The 22,831-nt window shown below is 43.7% G+C and overlaps 1 protein-coding gene across 5 annotated transcripts in view; it reads left to right on the top strand.

The window, feature by feature from the left end:
* The window catches only part of NSUN6 (NOP2/Sun RNA methyltransferase 6), a 52,081-nt gene extending 50,034 nt beyond the window's left edge, over positions 1 to 2,047 (top strand). For 4 of the 5 annotated variants that reach the window (XM_068235584.1, XM_068235582.1, XM_068235585.1 and 1 more), the window contains one exon: positions 1,736 to 2,047. In XM_068235584.1, coding sequence (XP_068091685.1) covers positions 1,736 to 1,936 — 201 coding nt within the window. In that variant the 3' untranslated portion in view covers positions 1,937 to 2,047. Of the gene's footprint in view, positions 1 to 1,682 lie in introns of all 5 variants that reach the window. The other variant, XM_068235586.1, reaches the window with a different exon arrangement.
* The last annotated feature ends 20,784 nt before the right edge of the window (positions 2,048 to 22,831 follow it).

Genomic DNA, 22,831 nt, shown 5'->3' with positions numbered 1-22,831 from the left:
TGTGCTGTGAGGAGTCTGACAGTGAGTGAGAAGGGAGGAGACGAGATCAGCAGTGTTTCATTTGACTTGCACAGCCGATGGGAGGAGGTGGCACTGCTGTCCTGACTGAGTTGGAATGGAGTGGCTGAGGGGGGAGAGAGGTGGGTGCATCCTCACAAGTTTGCATCGGGCAGCAAAAAGTCTAGAACTGGCCCTTGATGTATAAGTGCCTCAGAAAATAGGGCTGTCTCCAAGTTGGGTGGAATAGCTCAGAGAAGCTCTTTTGCATAGATAACAACTGAAGTTTCTTAACTCTTCCTGTACTGGAAACAGTTTCTTTGCTACTAATGTTCTATTTCTTAGCTATTTCTTAGCTGGACTACTCATACAATTCATTATATCATAAGTTTTTTTTTTCACTTCAGATTCCCTTTAACAATCATAGTGATATACCACTGATTGGTAGCACTACTGGCTATTTACTGTGATATCTAATTGTTCTAAAATACCTTAACCCTTTCCAATTTTTTTTCTCGATCAACCATATCAGGAAAAAGCACAAGCGATGTAAGGGCAGATCGGCCTAGAGGCAGATCTCCTTCTGATGGAATCTGTTTAGAGAGAGGGATCTGTTGGCTGCTCATACACTTCAGGATGATTCTTGATCTCAGGGGCGTGACAATAGGGGGTGCAGCTCCTGCATCCGCGCGCGGGGGGCTCTAGGGCCCACTCAGGGTGTTTGGGGGGCCGGAGAGTTTGCAGCTGGAGGTTCCTCTCTCTCTAAGTGTCTGACGCTACTTCCTGTTTAAACAGGAAGTAGCGTGAGGCACTTAGAGATCGGACATTCACGGTGAATGGAGGTATGCATTCTTGCCCGCTCTGCTGCTGCTGATAGATGCTGGAGGGGAGAGCCAGAGGGGGAGGGGCCCGTCACCCCTCCCCGCTGATGTGTTTCCAAGCTCTCTCCTCGTGCTGCGCACCCCCAAAACAGCCCTTAGTGGGCCGGGGGGGGGGGGGGGGGGAATCATCCAAACTTTTGCAGGAGGGCTCAGTGGTTTCTAGTTACGCCCCTGCTTGATCTGTTTCAGAATGAAATCTCTCGGGAATCGGCCTTGTGCTGCCCCCCCCCCCCCCCCCAAAAAAAAAATGTTCATGTGCTCCCCCTGGTGCCCATGCATGAAAATCTCTCACCTTCCCAGCCGGCGTGAGTTCAGCTGCTCCTTCTTCCTCACTCGCGCCTGAACGTGCCTGCTGCACATAGCATGTGGCACGTGTGTGACATGGTTCTAAAGCATCGCTCGGCAAACTACGGCCAGCAGGCTGTATTCGGCCTTCATGCGCGGATTCCTCTCTTCCCTCCCTGCAGAGTCGCGAGGGGAAGGAAACAGAGGGTTAACACTCACCTAATCGCTGCTTACTGCATCGTGTCTCCAACATATTACGCTCTGACATGTCTTGATGGCGTGTCACGTGACACCCCGTGGCCATGGAGAGCCCCGACACAGGAAGCGGCAGTTAGGCGATTGTTAAACCTCCAGGAGGGAAAGGGAATCATTTTAAGAATACGGCCTGTGATCCGCAGCATGTAGCCCGGGCCATGCAAGGATCGCCCAGCCCTGTTCTAAAACTTTGAAGCACCTTTGTAAATCGTTGTAAAAAAATATATATATTTCAAGTGAATTAATTTTTTTTTCTAATAACAGCTCCCATATTTCTTTTGAGGCCACTTGATTTTATATAATTTTCTATGCAACAGGAACCACACATAGGGAGGCAGGGGATGCCCGGGGCTGGATTGTCCCCGCACCAGTTGAAGCTTCTGCAGAGGTTTGACCCGTCAGTTTCTGAAACAGGTGACCTGGAGGAAAACACTGTGACGCTGAATGATGACATCCTCTCGCTCGCAGATATGGACACCATCGGTTTCTTCATAGCCAAATTTCTCAAAACCTCCTGACACCAGTGGTCCTGTGTTTCCGACTGCAGAAGAAGAAGAAGTACCGGTAAAAGCTCAGGTGGTGAACTTATTACTGCCTCTCCGTTACCACGAAGACAAATTAATATCATGGATATGGGTTGTTTTTGCCTTGTTTTAATGGACTCTAGCAAAATCTACTCAGTACATACATAATGGGCAAAGAAATGGAGGTTGCTGGGATCAAAATGAAGGAGGTGCCACTACTGGCTTGTGGTGTTAGCGTACTTCTACTTAGAGGTGAACAATACTACTGCACACTTGCGTTACTGATTTTAGCTCTGTTTTAAAATACTGGCATCTCGTGCTCAACTCACCGCCTGGGCGCCTGATAATTGGTACAGGCATCTCTAAGACGAACACCACACCCAGTTCACCTGATCCACCCCAGTCCAGCCTCTGTACAGGAAGTGATATCACAGGATAGCTTTCACTGGAGCTTCCTTTGTGAGTGACATGGTACCTAAAGCCAGCATTGCTTCCTGCTGTGTACTCTGCGTGAAGGTCCAGCGCTTAGCTGGTACATTGACCCTTCTGTATCCTGCAGTCATCTTTGCACTGTATCTGTAGGGAAAGAGGGGATGGATGAAGGCCCATATAGATAAAAATGGGCATGATCTTTTAGCGGTTTATCTGTCTCGCATAAGGACTTCCTTCTGACTAGCCGTACTACTGCAAGCGGTAGTTGCTAATTTAGTTCTATACATACTGTACCTGGGGCTTCCTCCAGTCCTCTCCGCGCAGATCGCTCCCTCGCTGCGGTCTGAAGCCATCTAGATCGTCCGGTATCAGCCCTGTTCTCCACGGCCAGTCAGGCATACTGTGCATGTGCGGTCTGGCCACACTCACTCACCCCCCCCCCCCCCCATGCTCCCATCGACGGGAGCATTCTGCGCCTGCGCAGGTGAACACTCCCAGCCGCGGGAGAGAGACAGGTTAGCATGCTTGGCCGCACTGCGCCTGCGCCGACTGGCCCCGACTAACCGCGGAGAACAGGACTGATACCAGATGATCTAAGAGGCTTTATACCATACATGTCAAACTCTGGCCCGTGGGCCAAATCTGGCGCTCCAAGCCATTCAATTTGGCCCTCAAGTGGTTTCCCCACTTTGTATTTTGTTTGGTCCACTCTAGACCACCAGGGAAGCTATATCGGAGGTGAAGCCCTAGAACACCAGGGAAGCCATATTGGGGAGAAAGGGGGAAAGCACTAAACACCAGGGAACTGTACAGGTGAGGGTGGAGGCCAATAGACACCAGGGAACTGTATATGGGAGGCCGCCACTAGACACCAGGGAACTGTATAGGAGAGGGTGGGTGCCTCTAGACACCAGGGAACTGTAAAGGGGTCGGAGGGAGGCCATTAGACAACTGGGAACTTTATAAGGGAGTGAGGTGACCACTAGACATTGAGGTTGGCCCACGGCTAGGTCCGAGTGTACAATTTCAGCCCATTTTGTATTTGAGTTTGACCCCCCTGCTTTAGACCATGGTGAGGGAGCGATTTGTGCGGAGGGGGCTGGAGGAAGCCCCGGGTATATATAAAACTTCTGTCTCTGGTACACTTTTAACTACAGAAATTACCGTTTTCATTGCTGCAAACGTTTTTGAGTGAGTCAAGCAAGTGTGAGGAGCAAAATATTAGCTGTTAATTATTTTGATCACGGAGGTGCTCTTATTCTTTCACTTGATGTCATTCTTTCCGCTCATCAGCACCAAACATGTCATAAACTTATTTGGTTAATGTAACGTCTGTCATTATTTTATGTCTCATGTCTCGAGTCAATTAGGTGGTGAAGGACTACATCACCTTGTGTCCCTGCCTGCTGTAAGACATGTCCGTCCTTGTCGCGCTGGTATCTCTCCTTCGGAGTAAGAGCTGTGTTCATACTGTTAAATAAGAATTTGGCACTTAAAGGATACCTTTAGCATTGCTCCCAACTGTCCCTTTTTTCGGAGGGACAGTCCCTTTTTGGGATCCAAATCCCTCTGTCCCTCTTTCAGGGCTCATGTACAGATCTATGTAAATCTATGTATTTTATACAGAGAAAAATGTGTTTAACCACTCCCCTACCACAAGTAATTTCCCCTTAAAAAAACACAGCCATTTTCACATATCACGCGCCTCTCATTCATTCGTCAATAACTTTATCACTACTTATCACACCAAAATGATCTCTATATTGTTTCTTTTTTCTTGCCACATATAAGGCCTTCTTTGGATGGAACTTTTTGCTAAGAATTATATTATTTTATATGTAGTTTAAAGGGAGTAAGAAGAATACAATGAAAAAAAAAATCATTATTTGCCATTTTCATCCTTTGTAGTTTTAAAATAAAATGTGCTACCATAGATAAAACCCACACGTTTTAGTTATTACAACATTTAAATTATGTTGCTAGTACAATGTATGGCAACAATATTTTATTTGGTATTAAAGGTGTATTTTTTTCTGTTTTGTTTTTGTTTTTTTCTTTTATACTATAGCAATAATTAAAACCACTAATTTGCAAAAATAACAGCGATATACCCTTATGGCAATTATAGTAAAAAAAAAAGCTGAGTCCCAAAGGTAACTAAATATTTCTTTAAATGCTGTCACTTTTTTTTTTACTCATGTTTTATTTTTATAGCTATGGGGAGTGGGGAACAAGGGGTTAATATACTCTAAATTTTATTTCTATTATTTAATTTGATATATTTCTTTTAAATGTAAAAATGAAGGAGAACCACTGATGATAGAGAGGAACAGTCTGTGGTGTGAATTTTGTCTTTTGCTTCTGAATTTTTTCTGGTATTTTAATGATGGTGATTAGGGGTGTGGCTATGGGTGTGATTAGAGGTATGACAAGGGTGTGTCTTATAGCCCAGGAATATCGGTTCAAAAGGAAATTATTGGTGAAAAATGGGCAAAAGATAGAGCCTATGCAGCTGTGTCAAATACAAAAGTGCCCTATGACTGGGCACAGTAGCTAAGTAACCCCCATCAACTAACATGAATTGAAGGCCAAATTAATGCTAGATTGTGAGTGTAAACTGTAGCAATTACATTTCTATTAAATTTCCATATAAAGTAGGTGAATGAAATCAAGGAAGTATGGATATAATTTGAGCAGAGAGCCACATGGAATTTGTTAGGGAATTTTTAAAACAATTTTTTATATATTATATTCATATTTATTTCCATTTTTTAGAGATTAGATAGGAATGCGATATAATTGTGTCAATATATATATGGCTGTTAATGGTTTATTCAGCAGATGGCCCCAGTGTAGACCATTGAATGCACTCCATTTTCTAGGTCTAGTGTGTAGATAGAATAATGGATGCTGTTAGAATTTTCTCCACTAGATGGCTCTACCATAGACTAATGGGAGTGAGAGCAAACACCAATAATTTCCGCATTATGCGGTTCAGGCGGCCAAAAATGACGCAATGGATGCGACTAAGGAGCTCGCTGCTATAAGAGACGTCGGCGTGCCTGTGACGTCAGCCCCTGATGAGTCCGATTGGACGAAACGCGTAGGGCGGAGCCAGGTGCGACTGACGTCACAGAGCAGCGGGACCCTATGCACGGAGACTGAGCGCCGGCAAACCTCGGGAAGCGGGAGTACGGGACGCCGACACCGCGGTGAGAGGGAGATATTGCTGGGCTAAGGAGCCCGATATGCGCTTTTATCTTTTAACGAAGTGAGTGTACTGAAGTGCGCAGGCCGGGGAATGCTTCTAAACAGTATTATGCTATGTGCTATTATCTGTTTTTACATGTTCTGTATGGAATAAATTGGAGTTTTTACAAGAGACAGACCGGAGCTGTGGATTCTGTTGCCGGTTGGCAAAGCGCTAGATCCACCTGGAGTCTGAGGTGGCTTTTATCCGGTGAGCGGCTGCATTATTGGGAGTGGATGTCAAAAGGAGTGAAACACACTGAGCACGGAAGTTCACTGGGTGTATATGCATGCTAATCAGCTATACTGTTGGTAATGCACTATGTGGAATTTGTTCATTGCAGACATATAGTTATTAAGAAGAGGAGCGCTGTCACAACTTTTTCAACAGATCTTTAGTGGACTTGTGGTAGCGAACACTCAACGGATCAGATCCACCAGGGCAGGCGCAGTTTGCTTATACATTACTTAAATGTATCAAGTGAGGAATGTGACACATTCTCTGACTGTGGAGAAGCTGCTGGGCACAGAGAGACACTGAAGGCATTTCTGCGTTTAATACAAGATGAATAAACCATTTATGGATAAAATGCAAAGGCAGCTCACAAAGCAAAAATCTGTACTTTTGGGAACGTATAATTTCTAAATGAATAACAATACCTATGCACAAATGCAAATATGGTAACCGTATGGCATATAAAAAGTAGGAACACATGTTTTTTTATTGACTATTATGTCAGGGTTTTATACCGCTTTTTCAGCTGCTCCCATTCACCGGTGCAGTCAGACTAGCGGCCCCCTCATGGAGTTGCATCTTAGCATTAATGTGTTCAGACTGGGCATGAGACGATTTTTCACCGCCGGTTAATGCCGTCACGTGACAAAAGTAACACATGCAGTGTTACGGAACGCTTCTATTTGGCTACATGTAATTGCAGCCAAATGGCAGTTTTGGCTGGCAGCTGGGCGGCTGGGCTGCTCAACAAACAAGCAGTTCAGCTGTCCATGGAAAAAGGCCTAAAGGTACTGACCAAGAGACAGATCTCTCTCAAATCTGATCGGAGAAAGATCTGTTCGCCACCATAAACCGCAGGCAGATTCCAGATCTATTTCAGCATGAAATCCCCCAGGAATTGGCCTTGTAATACCGCCTTGCCGGTGTCCCCCTAATGTTTTATGCCCCCCACCCGTGCCCATGCAGTTATACTTACTTTAATGTCACTTGCATAGCTGATGTTTAACTCTTACAGGCAGAGAAAGAAAAAAAGGACCACAGCCTAGTTACTCGTGTGCTTGGCACTGTACATACACATGTCTATCTCATCATGTCACACGTCACCTCGGTTGTCCTTAAAGGTGGCCACACACCATAGAATTTCATGCAATCTGGCTGTACAATCAATCACCAAGTGCTGTTATACTACATGGATGTTGGTAATTGTATTAAAATTGTACAGTCAGATTGGATGAAAATTGTATGGTGTGTAGCCACCTTTAGTGTTCCTGAGACGGCAAGGCTTCCTTTCCTCCCTGTACACAAGCAAAGTTCACCTCTGATATGGTGTCCTCCACTCATCGATGTGAATTAATAAATCTGGGTCATAAAGACGCTGATGATCTATTCATAGACACAAATGCGTAATGGACTTGGAGTTTTGCCTAAATTAAATTTACACTCCTGAAATGAATAAACAGAAACATATTTCACTGGCGTAATATTTGTATAAAGTCTGATTAGCACAGCCGAAGGTGCCTTTGTTAGCGTGGAAAGACAAATCACAAAGTGCGAGTGAATCAACACTGAGCTGTCACCATCCAGCAAGGAGGAGAATGTCAACCGGAGTTTTCTGAGCTTCTTATGGTCGATGTTCATCACAGATTATCAATGATCCTGAAAACCTGACTTGAATGCAAAAAAAAAAAATCAGTACAGAATGCTTCTGCCAGATTGCCTTGGCACTGTCACATTACAACGATTCTTCACTCACTGCACTGGCTAATGGAAAAATGGAGAATACTCTTAAAGAGACTCTGTAACAAAATTTTCAGCCTTATTTCTTCTATCCTATAAGTTCCTATATCTGGTCTGGATTACTGCAGACATTTCTAGTTGCACTGTCTCTGTAATATATCTAATCTTCTTTTCTTTGTCAAGCTTTGTCGACCCAGGGAGGAATGGGCTGCCTCTGTTGTAATGAATACAAGTTATGCAAGCCCCCTGCAGGCTCTGTGTGCTTTGTTTACTCTTCACAGACAGTGTCCCTGCTCTCAGTTTCAGCTTGTCTGTGATGCAGTTTGTGAGGCTGAGGGGGGGAGGGAGCTGCCTGTCACATGCTGAGAAACTGTGAATCCCAGACTGCAGTGCAGATAATTCACTATGTAATAAAAACTTGCAGTATACTGCAACATGATATATATATATATATATATATATATATATATATATATATATATATATATGTATGTATGTATATATATATATATATATATATATATATATGTATGTATGTATGTATATATATATATATATATATATATATATATATAATATACACACACACACACAAACATCACTTCCTGGTTAGCGGCCATGTTTTTTTGTTTGTAAACACTGTCTAAAACTGGTGATCGAAAGCAAGGATCACGTAGGGAAATGGCAGAGAGGGATCCAGGAGATCACAGTGACTCGATTGGTATGTTTTTTATTGTACAAATTGGACAGTACAGATTCTCTTTAAAGATTGGACTGATGGCTTTAAAATCCCTACAAATTTGGGCCCTGGGTACCTTAAGGACTTGCTGAAACTCCACAACACTTCTCACAACCTCAGATCAGCAGGATCCATAAACTTAATCACTTCCAGAGTGCACCTCAAAACCTTTGGCGCCAGAGCTTTCTGTCATACTGCCCCTACCCTTTGGAATTCCCTACCACACTCAGTAAAGACAGCCCCTTCCCTGGAGATATTCAAATCCAGACTGAACAGACACCTGTTTAGCCTGGTATTTGTGTTTTTGTAGAATTCTCCCTCTGTACCGAAATTTACCAGTCAACCAACTACTGGTCTGAGCCATGCTTACGGTATGTGCTTTGAGTCAGAGGCGTAGCAATGGGGATAGCAACCATAGCCGTTGCTATGGGGCCCCGCGGCAGCCCTACGTCATAGGGGGCCGCAGCTACCTGAGAGGACTTTTTTTAAAATTTAATTATACTGCCGGCCCGGGCCCCCCTGAGTCCTACGGGAGAAAAGCGCTTTACAAATGTTGTTGTTTGTTGTCGATGTCTGTTATGGAGTTCAATGTTTTCAATACCCCCTCCTTCCGTGGACCATTGGGGATTCAGAAAGTTTACTACCTAGCAGGGATGCGGTCATGTGAACGTATCTACAGCAAGAACATTCTTTAGGGCCTGTGTACACTGCCGCTGTACAAACGCACTGTAGCGGCAGTACATGAATACATTGTGTTTAGACCACAGTTGTTGTTCATGTTATGATTGCAATGCATTTACATTTTTCAACATAGCTGCACATAACATGCTGCGTTCAGAAAACTGCAATGCAACCACTTTCAGCTGCAGTAAAATCATCTGTGTACACAAGCCCTTAAAGCACTCCTGACCTGAGGCAAAGCTACCCAGGTTGACCACTTTCGGGCAGTGGTGAATGAAATCTACGCCCTGTTTGGAGGCTGTTATTCCTGCCAGGGCGTAGATTTCACTCACCGCCGCACACTCTTGCCGCTCCCACTCACCGCACCACCGATAGCAACGCTGTCTCCCTGCCGCAGCTAACTCGCCCTGCTGTTGGTATGACAGCAGAGCTCTGTGAGCCGGTCGGGAGCTGATTTCATTGGCCGTCATCAACGTGAGCCAATCTCATTTGCTCATATTGATCACAGGGTCAGGAACCAATGAAAGCAGCTCCTGACTGTCTCACAGAGCTCTGCTGTCATAGAGATGGCAGTAGACGGTGGGCTAAGGTAGCAGCAGTTCAGTGTGGCAATCAGTTGGTATGCGCTGGTTTCTGGTACTAGTGGCCTCTGGTCCTTAAGGGGCCAGAGACCGCTGGTACTGAAGGGGTTGAGAAAGTAGGAAGGTTCATGTTAGATCCACATACCTCCATACATTGTTTATTCCTCTTTCTCAAAGCAGTAGAGTACTGTACCGTGTTAGCCATCAGTAAAAGCAAGAAGTTTTGAATTAGGATAATACCATTAATCAGCTAACTTAGAGGTAAAAACAAAGTTAGCTTTCGGCTAATAAGCCTTCTTTAGATTTTGTCTTAACCACTTGCCAACCGCTCCATGCCAATTGGCGTGAAGTCTTGGGGCGGCATCTTGCAGGAGATTGCGCACGCTGATACGCTCGCATCTCTGCTTGAATGACGGAGCTCCAGTCTCCCAACAGCGATCGCCGCTAGGAGCTGTCTATTTACAGTGTACAGTGCTGTAATCTAAGACAGAGCTGTACTGGGGACAGCCGTGTCACTCGGTTGTCCCCCTGGGAGGCTTAGGAGCGATCGTTTCTCATAGGCTAATGCCTGTGACAGTCGATCGCTGTCATTGGCTGGCGGGGGGAGAGAGGGGCGGGAAATAAAAAAATAGGGAATTTAAACAAAAATGAAATAACAAAAAACATAAATAAATAAATAACCAAACCGCGATCAGAGCCCACTCTGTTGGTGGACAGAAAAGGGGAGGGGATTCATATGTGTGCACAGTTGTATGACTCTGCAGCGAGCTCTTAAAGCTGCAGAGCCTGGTCACTAGGGGGGTGTAAGCCTATGGTCCTGAAGTGTTTAAAGTCTGTGTGGAACAAAGTCTGAGGAAGGCTTGTTAGCCGAAAGCTTCCTTTTTTTCACCTCTAAGTTGGGTAATTAATGGTATCATCCTGATTCAAAACCTCTTGTTTCTCGTCAGTCATTTATATCGTTGAAAGTGTAGAGACTGTGGCGGTGGCACACATTACCCAGAGTGTGGTATAGCCTAAAAGGTGCTAAACCCAAGCACCAGGTACATCAACAGTCCAATGTAGGTTAGGCTAGCACACCAGCTTCAACTTGCAAATATTTTCGTTTATTGCTTAATCAGCAGGAAAAGTGACAATTGTTTCGGGGCCACGGCGGGTCCCCTTCTTCAGAATGTGCAGACAAAAATGCATTTAGCATGTGGAGCACGTGTGTGACATCACATACACGCCTCATGTGCTGTAACACCGGCAACCACACGGGGGCGCAAATGTGGAAGTATGAGGACAGCGGCAGTGCACTAGCGGGCGGCATGACAGGTATAACAAGTATAACTGCACAGGACACAGTTTTTGTCTGCACGTTCTGAAGAAGGGGACCCAGCGTGGCCCGAAACGATTGTCACATTTTGTGCTGATGAAGCAATAAACGAAAATATTTGCACTTTGAAGCTGGTGTGCTGGCCTAACCTTCATTCGATCATTTATGTCGTTGGAGAAGGGAGAACTGAAAGGTGTATGGAAACACATAATTGTCACACTGGGGCACATTGCTCATTTCAAGGAGCAAAGACTCACCGGGCGAAGAACTTCTTTGCATCACAAGGGTTGCAGGAAAGCAATGGGGAAGGGGGGGAAGGGGGTTATAATACACAAGAATGCATAAGAAAGCACTGGAGGGATATAGGGCGGAGCAGTAATTAAGCATTGGAGGTTATGAAAGGAAGCATGGGGGCACTATGGCTGCATAGGAGCGCAAAGAGTCATGGCGAGTAGATGGATTGCCCAGAGGCACAATAAATCATGAGAGGGTTGATGCTTGAAAGTTTGTATACCCTTTCAAATTATCTATACTTTTATATGAGTGTATTCATCTGATTTTTTAAGTCCTAAACAGTGGCAGAACTACAATTCATGGGGCACTCCCAGCAAAACTTGCCCCCCCCCCCTCATTGTTCACACTCCTTCCCTTGCCTCCCCTTGGTGCCTTTTATGGTCTGGGGGTTCACCTCAAAAGGGTCATTAAACAAGTGTGGCCATCAATATCTTGACACACATAACAAGCATACTCACCAGTTTGCCTCAGGCAGCGAAAAAGTCTAGAACCGGCCCTGAGGATAGGGTTAAGCATTTGGAGGGTTAGACATTGGGGAGATGTTATTTAGGTCCTGGGGAGAGGACTGGAGGGTTAGGCATTGGGGAGACATTAGTTAGGTCCTGGATAGAGGACTGGAAGGTTAAGCATTGAGGAGACGTTAGTTAGGTCCTGGGGAGAGGACTGGAGGGTTAGGCATTGGGGAGATGTTAGGTCCTGGGAAGAGGACTGGAGGGTTAAGCATTGAGGAGACGTTAGTTAGGTCCTGGGGAGAAGACTGGAGGGTTAGGCATTGGGGAGATGTTAGTTAGGTCCTGTGAAGAGGACTGGAGGGTTAAGCATTGAGGAGACGTTAGTTAGGTCCTGGGGAGAGGACTGGAGGGTTAGGCATTGGGGAGATGTTAGGTCCTGGGAAGAGGACTGGAGGGTTAAGCATTGAAGAGACGTTAGTTAGGTCCTGGGGAGAAGACTGGAGGGTTAGGCATTGGGGAGATGTTAGTTAGGTCCTGGGGAGAGGACTGGAGGGTTAGACATTGGGCAGATGTTAGTTAGGTCCTGGGAAGAGGACTGGAGGGTTAGGCATTGGGAAGACGTTAGTTAGGTCCTGGGGAGAGGACTGGAGGGTTAGACATTGGGCAGATGTTAGGTACTGGTGATGATGGGATCAGTCAGAGCCCACTGCCAAAGAAGTTAGAATGTAATACCGGGTGCCAAAATGACACACACAATGCAAGCATGTCGTTCAGATAAAAGAGACAATCACACTGCAGGTGTTGGAACATCATTCTTTTGTTGTAGATATCTACATGTTAAGAATAACATGTGATTTACAGCCACCATTTTGTATATAGCATAATAAATAAAACCATTTAACAGTCTGACATGTCTACAGAAAATCTACGATCCAATAGCTACAAAGGCCGTTTTGATGTATGTACAAATGCTTACAAATCCGAGTCAGGAAAATAAAAATACTCCCCACAAAAATGCATATACAATATTCAACAAAGCTCATATTCAAATATAGTGTTTATTTTTCTCTTTGGAAACAAAAAACGATGACCAAAGTGTGATGACCCAACTGAAAGAAACCAAACGGAATCGGTGGAAACCGTCGACGGTTGTGGTACGAGTTGTAATGCTGCTTAGCAATAGTAACGCTCTCTGGTGCGTAGAGTGAAAATGTAAATCTATAGTTCTTTAAATACCACAAATATAAATATATATCTATATATATTTACAAATATATATTGAAGGTAAACTTCTGGGCGCTAGTCTACTTTAGGGAACCCAACAGAAAACCACAAAGGGAAATTCCACTAGCGTGTTTGGGTGGATGGCAGCTTCTTGAACTGGTAGGTTTCCAGTAGGTTACAGTAGACTACGCACACACTATTCAGCCAATCAGAATGCTTTGTGTTGTACGAGGGTATTGTGATTGGAGAACTGTTCACTATGAGGTTTCCTGCTCGGTCCCCTAAAGTAGACTGGCGCCAACTTCTGAAAGCTACAATATATACGCTGGGGTCTTCTTTCTCTGAGCGGGTTTATTTACCAAACAGACTGAGTATCCACTCTCATTCTCTCTTTCACCCCACTGCATTATGGGGGAATAGAAGGTAAAAGTTAATTGATCGCTCTGGGCATAAAGAATATTCCTCCATTCTGAATGTTACATGCGTGCAACCTACTTATCTTATAGTTTATATCTTATTTAGGTCACACTGGAATTTTACCTCACACGGACACACCCATAGTATTAGGTAAAATGGGGCCCTGAGCTGACTGTAAACTTCAGACTTCTATAGTCCTGACTTGTGGAGCCCCTTAAGGAGATTGGAGCCCTATGCAAACACTGGCCCTGCTCTGACAGGAAGCAGTACCTTGTTAATATTGGTCAGATTTCATTATTGCTAGTCAGGAAGTCATGGCTGAAACAGTTCATGAAACTTAAAATTACAAATAAGGCCTGACTTGAAGCTACCTCATTAACCTTGAAGTGAAAAAGATACATTTTGTTAGCTAAGTCCTTTGCTTGAAAAAGAAGGCTTTGGCATCCAGTTAGATTTACTTAATCAGGAATCATACCCGATGAAAAAACGAATGGCCTTTGAAAGCTTCCTTTTTCAATCTGTTGAGGAAGTGGATGAATCATCCCAGCTCTAGTTTTCTATTATTTTTATTTTTTTGCTTTACCAGCACAGTGTTATGCTGCTTATAGCTACCTGTATAATGGTAATGTGGAATGTCATTTTTGTTGCTAAGTTAAACCAGACCTCGCTATTAAGCATCTTTAGAGCTGCTGGATTGTCAACTTGGTCCTACAAACTTGGTCACTGGTGTGTGTCTCTCTGGTTCTTATGTTGGGTATACTAGCCCCAATTCCTGCAAGTAATGTATCTGTAGGGTTACCCTAGGGGAAATGATCTAATTCTCCTGAGACTTTGCTGAAGTACCTCAGGGTACACAGGAGCCAAGACAAGACCTTCTGCAGGTATACCAGTATATCAGCCAAGGCAAGTGAAATCGAGCTTCGGGTTTCAGTGGATGAGTTTTAAGATGTAGCAGGAATCTGCCCATCCGTGACCAGCCTAAAAATAGTCCTAGATATGAGCTGACAGTTGCCTGATCTGGCCATTTTAGGATGGACTACACACACGTCTATGGGTTTAGCAGACAACTGTCAGCTCTTGAGGTTCGAACGGATTGACCACATTTTAGAAGCTTCCCCACTTCCTATTTTCTCTATTTTAAATAAGCAGCACCAGGAGCATCTATCTCCTTTGCTCTTCTTCATCCCTCGCCTTCCCTTCTCCATAGACATAAATGCTTGGAAAGACCAAGCCTTTGTATCAATGTGTTGCTTACCCAGAAAAATATCCAGAGGGCAGCTGCATCATGCCTGCATGTTCAACTGCCCTCCATAGTTCATGGCATAGTTCAAATCACCTGACATCTAACTGCTAAACAGCAACCAGTACAACTGCCGTCCTTATGTTTGCCATTTCCCTGCATCAGTGTTTTACTACAGCTAACATCTAGAAATATGCCTGACGAAGGGGACTAGATCCCAGAAAGCTTGCATTGTTTAACTTTATCAGTTAGCCATTAAAAGGTATTACTTTTACAAGACTTTGTTTTTTCTACCTACATATATGGCATAGTTCAAGCAACCGTTCTCATTAATAGGTATCCCTCCTCTTGGTGTGGAGAGAGCACGGGTGTCAAACTCCAGTCCTTGAGGGACAATGTTTAGGATGGACATGGAAATAAAGAAATGTGATCTTAGGAAGAGAACAGCGTCAGGCACCAGTTGTCAGGAAATAGTTTATTACAGCTCAGGAAAATATTACAAAACCCTGGGGCGAAGCCTCTACCTCAATGGAAGAATGTGTTTGTTCTCTTTGATGAACCATGCCTTTCCTAGCTCAGTCCCATCAATTAAGGACCTCAGCCCCTGAGGATTTTAGGACATCCCTGGGATAGAGTGAAGCTGTGTGGCCACGGTGTCCTTTGTGTCGAGCACTTTACTGGAAATCACAAAGCATCCCTGATTTGGCTCTACAAGCTCCCAAAATGCTGCATGCCTCGATTTGCGATGGCTCAGCGATCGCAGTGCTGCAAGTGGGACCATTTCCCAGTCCATCCACTGGTATAGTGCTTTGCAGATCACCGGCAAACTGCAAGCCCTGCAAAATCTCTCCCGGTGGGTCCTAGATCTCTACAGACACTGATGGGCATAAATATCTATCACAAACTCAATCAACGTTAGTTAAAAACTAATCTTAAAAGTCCAAAAATACAAGTGAAACTCGAAAAATTAGAATGTCGTGAAAAAAGTTAATTTATTTCAGTAATTCAACTTAAAAGGTGAAATTCATATATGAAATAGGAGCCCTTTGCAGGTGTTTTGGATGATGTTCTAGGGCTTCACCTCCAATATAGCTTCCCTGGTGGCCTTGAGTGGGCCAAACATAATACAAAGTGGGGAAACTACTTGTGGGCCAAATTGAATGGCTCTGAGGGCCAGATTTGGCCCATGGGCCAGAGTTTGACATGTATGGACTAGAATATTGAACATGTTCACAATATTTTAATGGTCTGATATTTTGATTTTGTGATTTTCATAAGTTGTAAGACATAATCATCAATATTATAACAAATAAAGGCTTGAGATATCTCACTTTGCATACAATGAGTCTATTTCATAAGTTTCACCTTTTAAGTTGAATTTCTGAAATAAATGAACTTTTGCACAGTATTCACATTTTTTAAGTTTCACCTGTATACTCTCCACATCAAACAGGGCAGATCGGACCTTTAACAGCCCCAGCGGTGCCAATGAAATTTGGGTGTAAAGTGTCTGTGCTGCTGTAGCACCCAATCAGGTGCCAGATTTAATTTCCAATTTATCAGTACCAACTAAAATTCATATGCTTATAGCAGCCAGTCACATTTCCCTTTACTAAAGTCAGATAAGCTCTGATAGGCTGCTATGGCTCACCACACCTTGGGGCTGATTAACATAGAAAACCCAAAGCAAAAATTGAGAGTTTTGCTAAAGTAGCCAATCAGATCGTGGCAAAAGCTGCTGTATATGATTAGTCCAATTCCAAGTTGCATACATTTACATATAATTTGCATAATGGCTGTGTCATGTTGGAATTTTTAGCTGACCATTTTTACTGACCATTCCTACATTACAACTATCTATGTCATAACGACTCAATATATGTATATATTGTCTTTTCCTATTAAGTATACCAGTAACAGATTTTTGTTTCCAAATCACAAAAATGTGATCGTACACTTATTACAGGTTGGTAAATGTAGATAACCTGTTTGAGATTGTGAACCACAAATTGCATATATTGTCAGGCTGACACAATTGTACACTAGGGGATTGGGGTTCAGGTAATAAGTATATGATGATTTCTCCCCAAAACTTATTTCCAGGCATACATCTAAAAGTACCATTAAAATGCTAACAAGTTACTTTTTTGGTGTATAGTCTGCAGTTAAGAATATTGAAATTTTAATCACATAACCAGAAGCTGCTAAATACAATGCCATTTTCAGGCTCTGTGGGTGGAGCTGCTACTGCTTGGATTGCATCATCCTCTTGTTCAGACTCTGAGGATGTGGGCTACATACTCAATCTCTCTGATAAGATTGCAGCCTATAGTTATGACATTGGCCAATGTCTGGGTTTCTGAACTGTTTTTTTTTATAAGGCATTTCATTGATATCAGCTTCTACACAAAATAGAGGTATGCTCTACATCTGAGATGCAGGAAAACATTTGTGCCTTGAGAGGAAAATTTAGGAGAACCTGTCTGGGTGATCTGTGCCTGTTTGGATGCTACCATTGTGGTATTTCCAGAGACAATGCTACTCCCAGGGTGGTCTGTCACCTTGAATAATGCTGGTGATATATCCCAGAACTAGCACTAATTCTGGGAGTGAGTTTACTCTCCAATGCTAGAGCCTTCAAACATAATCAATGAGATGCAAATAATTTTGCCTTTTTTTTTCTCTGACCAAGGAGTCAAGCTCATGACCTCAAGCTTCGCAGTCAGGGGCAGTACCTCTGGAATGTCTCAGTTGACTGGCTTGCATACAAAATTAATCTAAATAGCTTTAAGCCTGGAAATTGGGCAATCAAACACACACTTCAAGACAATTTTGATTTGCCAAAGTCCAAGCTGTACGTGATCTGTATTTTAATTCTCATGTATTCATTAGAACCATCTCATTGACCACCTTTAATCACCAATCCTATAGTAGGTTCCTCTTAAAGTGGGTCAAGCATGAGGAAAATAGAGGCTGCCATTGCTGATCTGCTTAGGAAACTGGGTTCTGGGCAGCAATGCTGCTCCTCTGCTTTCAACACATTTTGACACCTACAGGGAGGCAAGTCCACCACTGCCTCCCATTTACAACTGATTTTAATGTATGTTATTCTTCCTGGCACCGGAAAGCCGCAAGGAGCTACAGGAAGCTTAGTAGACAACACTGGAGGCTTGGTGAGTATTTTATGGCCTGCAGCAACCCTTCCCCCCCCAAAAAAAAAAAAATCCAGTGCAGTCCCTGTTATCCCCGTCAGGCATGCTGGTTAGTTGAGACTTCCTGTTGCCTGAGTTTCAGCAGGGCTGGTTCTAGAAACAATGGGGCCCCAGGGCAAAATTTGCCTAGGGGCCACTCATAAGATGCCCCCTAAACAGAAAGCAGCATTAGGAACCGTTTTGTTGCAGCCAAATATCCCTCCTGGGCCCCTGAGCCGACTGCTGACCCGTCCCTCCCAATCACTTCCCAACTTAACTGTGCTCCCAGAGGCCCCTACAGAGTGTTTGAGTGTAGTGCCTCAATTGCCCACCAGCACAGGTGATACGCTACTCTGGCAAAGACTCTGCAAAGGCCCACGGGGAGCAACAATTAAGATGGGAGAGACGCCTTGGGGGCCCCTATAGGCTCTGGGGCGATTGCACCCTTTGCCTGTATGGTAGCGCCAGCCCTGAGTTTCAGATATCGGGGACTTTGCTTTATTCCTTCATTGGATCTCATTTATCAAAATATATAACATTACATACTACACTGTAGTGGGCTCTTAGTTTCTCTTTTTCCCCTCCGATGTTCATACTTGGACCTGCTTAGAAGTTTAGAAAGCCCCAAAGAACCAGAACACAGATTTTGTTTTCATAATCATAATAAGTCAAATGGAACTTAATTCATTACAGAAAGTCCCGGTGACTCTAGTTCTCCATAGCTTAAAGTAAAACTGAACACAAACCTCAAATCTGTCATAGCGAAGCTGAACAGAAGGAAAACATAAATCAATAGTTTTGTAATAAAAATATTGCCCTCTCTCCTGCTGTTTATAACAACTGAGGCAAATCAATTCCAAGTAGCAAGCAGAGTGAAGAATAACATCGGATGGGTAGGGCATAAGCAGTTACCCAAAAGCTGGGCTTGTTTTTGGGGCGGGGAATTTAAGCTGAGCAATGAGGAAGGGAAAAGGTCAGTGATACCTCCCTGAACAAGTTCACGAGAAGCTTTCTGCTGGTTGACCAGGAGACTCCTCAGCCGGCCACATAGTATAGTGGTGTGTGAAAAAAATCAGACGTCATCACGTCACACACGCTTTCAATTACTCAAAATGTGTTCAGTGTTACTTTAATTAGGAACCTTGTGACACAACTCCCACAAGTCATACCCCTAAAGCCTTAAAGGGATAAAGAGGTGACATGGTGAGATAAACTTGTGTTTGTACAGTGCCAAACACACAAATAACTAGGCCGTGTTCTTTTTTCTTTTTCTGCCTGAAAGAGTTAACATTTGGTATGCAAGTCACAGAGTCTCTACTCTGGACCTAGTTGGACTCTAGCATAACCCACACTGATAAGGAATACAGGCATAAAACACCTTTCTTGCAGAGAAGAGATAAAAAAAAGATCAATAGTACATACATTTTAGCTCTGGTATGCTTTAAAGATTGTGTCATTGAGCAGAGACAATAACACTTAAAAAAGTAGACTAAACATAACATAAAACGGTGGCTTGTCTCAAAAAGTCATCTTTTCACCTCGGTGTACCTTTGAATTGTACCAGACCGGGTCCCGTCACGTCAGTCCGGACCAGTCTACGCAGGATAAGTACGCCGGCCGAATCGATAGGGCAAGAAAATCGGCCGGCGGCACCATTATTTCCTATGGCAGAGTTTCCCCAAGTGATTTGCCTTTGAGGAAATTGATGCAATCTGAAGCTGGCAGTTCACGTTGCCTTATACCAGAACTGCCCGCTTTCCCTGTTAAATTGCTCCTGTGGGCTCAACTCCATGAACTCTCATTAGTTTAACACAGTGATCTGCAAACTTGTCTCTCCAGCTGTTAAAGAACTACAAGTCCCACAATGCTTTGCTGGAGTCTGACAGCCACAGTCATGATTCATAAAGGCAAATGCATTGTGGGACTTTTAGTTCCTTAACAGCTGGAGATCCAAGTTTTGCAGATCACTGGTCTAACATTTCAGAATCCCCAGCGGTTCCGAAAAACGCGGCTAACAATGCTCTAGTGGGCCAAAGCCCTATCTAAAACTGAACGTTGTAGAAAGTAGTGAAAGAACTGAGTCTACCAGTCACACAACCAGCATTTTCAGAAGAAAACAAAAACAGGAAATGGTCAGTAAAGGCGGCCTCTATATTTCTATCAGCATATCTTTCCTTTAAATTCTATCTTCCCATACTTTCTTCAAACTATTACAAGAGTGTTTTACATTTCACAGCCAACTAACAGTTGTTTATCTTTAAGCCCGTCTTGGAGCCTCTATAGTACCCTCATTATATAGGTGAATCTGCAGAAAAATAAAATCTATGTAGTCCATCATAAAGACTCTGTAGAGATAAATAGTCTATTTTTTTTTTTTTTTTAGCTTTGTGACATTGTCATAAAAAACAAGATTTATCTGTAGCACTGGTCCCCAACCGGAAGCTTGTGAGGCACGTCACCTCTGAGCTCACACATGATATCCTCTTGGCAGGTGCTGATGAGTCCCTATCTGTGTGCAACAAGGGAGAAAAAGCGCCCAGAAATGATAAAACTCAGTTAATCCATTAGCCGCTTTAATTGAGTTATCTCGTTTGAGAAAAGTGCGCCACTTTCAGGGCCCGATTTCTGGGAAGGCCACAGAGGCCATGGCCTAGGGCGATAAAATCAGATACGATCAAAAGGGCGGCAGGACTTGGAGAGAGAAGAGGTTATATGTCCAAGTAAATCATCTCTTCTGGTCCCGCAGCACAGCCAGCCAGCACCCTGCTCTGCACTAATAGATGAATTCCAAAGTTCCCCAATCCCTGCTTCTCTCTCTCACACTTCTTGATGTGTTATAACAATCAGGATCAATCATAACTGTCACCTGATGATCCATTCCTCTGTATGATGGACATACAAGTGGATGTGAGAAATAAAAGGGATGTACATTACAAAGCAGATATAACTAAGTTCTGCTGAGTTTTAATGCAGGCATTCACAAACATCAGTGAGCTCTGCTAGTTTCTTCACTTTCTCTTTTACAGCTGTGACACTGACCACAGCAGCAGTTAATTACACTCTTATCTAACCCTAATTTATGATTGTTTTTCTTTTGTTTTTCTTCCTAGCCAGCAGTGGTCTCAGTTAACTCTTTCCTGACTCATTTTCTGTCCTTCAGCTCCTACCATCTATGAGAACTGCAGGAATAAAAATGCGGTTTGCCTCCCTTTCATTGCTACACTGTCACCTGAGCTGTTACTACCTCTATGCTAGTGTGTATGGTTTGGTATACTTCTACTTTCCTGTAGCAGTAGAGCATTGTACCATCTTAGCCATCAGCGAAAGCAGAAAGTTTTGAATCAGGATGATACCATTTATAGGCTTAAAATAATAAGAGTAAGCTTTCTGCTAATAAGCCTTTTTCAGACTTTGTTCACGTATACTGTCAATATGTTAGAGTACACCACCATATGTACATTCAGCATTAAAAAGAGATACATAGATTTTTCAGCAAATATAAATAAATGTCATTCAGATGCTTTAAAGTGGAGCTGAACTCTTGCACAGGACAGAAGGAAAACAGAGAAATGTACCCTGTATGTATTTAGAGAGCCTGTCTAATTCCCCCTTCTCTGTGTCTAATCTCAAATTGTAATTTGATCTCTACACTGTGTCACCGGACTGCCACAACATCTAAGCTCATTTGAAAGCACAGGATGTTAACAATATGGCTGCTTCCATGAAAGCAGGAAGTAGACACACTGCAGGTTTATTGCAGGATTTGTATCAGCTGTAACAAAGAAATGTTTTTATTTAAAGGTTATGTTGTTGTGTATCTCTTAGAGCAGAGAGGAAGTTCTGAGTTCAGGTCCACTCTAATTACAACAGAACATCCAAAGTGGGTCCTGACAGGATATTTGCTACTTACCTGTTCTCTGTTTTGTATGGGCTTCTCTCCATTGCACTGCCCTGCCACCTGTTTGTGGCTCCGACTGCAGCCAGTCGCACAGACGACAAAGAAGCAGCGCATGCTCTGGCCACTCACGCTCCCTGTAATTTCTTCTTCCTGCCCAGATGTGCACAACAACTGAGGCCAGTACAGTGTTATGCATTCTTAACAAGTTATATATCAGCGTCATTTCTCAAGTATGCATGCCCAGAACACTATCGGCTGCTGTGCACATTCGGGCAGGAGCGCAAATTACAGGAATTATTTGTTGAATGAGGGGCAGAGCAGCACAACTGAAATGAGCCCATTCAAACCAGTGATCGCTAGTCAGAGTGTTGGACAGAATGTTTTTTGGTGGTGATGGGTGGGGAAGGGGGGGGGGGGTTGGTGACAGCAGGCCTAGGGCACATGAAAGTACAAGTCCGGCCCTGGCCGCTTTTGACCTCCGACGTCAGAACTTGTGCTGTAAATTCTTGAAATGTTTTGATCTCTTTCTAATAGCAGAAAATATAGAAAGTGAAAGCAGAGGTCCTTTGTTATTGTCTCACACTGCCCCCTAGTGACAAGTGGACATAAATACACATAACAGTGTGTAAGTGTACTTAAAAGTGTTAAAAAACAAACAAAAACAAAACAAAACAGCCCCTACTGGAGGGGGAAGCATCTGGATCCTAAAAAGGCTTCCCTGTCCACCTTTCACAGCCCAGTTCCAGCACTGGGACTCCCGGAAATGAGTGTGCCAATACTTGTTGACAGCTGGTGCAGACGCACTAGCACCGTCCCGCTTGTCTTTCTTTGGAAAAAGCCGGTCTGTGCTACTGCCAACGCCGTCTACGCCTGAGCAGTAGCACCAACCTGATTGAGCTTGGATCTATCCGACAGAGCCTGAGCGGGATGGTGCTAGAGCGGCATGCACAGGAAGGCCACACTTCTGAGGTTCCAGCCCTGGAACAGGGCTGCAGAGGAGGACGAGGAAAGTTTCTTTAGGATCCAGAAGCTTCCCTCTCCTGAGGTTAGTATCAGATTTCTTCCTTTACACAAGTCATGGGTTTACTTAAAAAAAAAAGAAAAAAAAATATCTAAACCATACTTAAAGCCTGAAGCATTTTTAAAATACTGTACAAAAGAACAGATACTTAAAGAAATACTATTGATACAGGAATGTCAAGTA

This window comes from Hyperolius riggenbachi, chromosome 5, assembly GCF_040937935.1.
Source record: "Hyperolius riggenbachi isolate aHypRig1 chromosome 5, aHypRig1.pri, whole genome shotgun sequence".
NCBI lineage: Eukaryota > Metazoa > Chordata > Amphibia > Anura > Hyperoliidae > Hyperolius > Hyperolius riggenbachi.
This window is presented reverse-complemented; position numbering and strand designations above follow the sequence as displayed.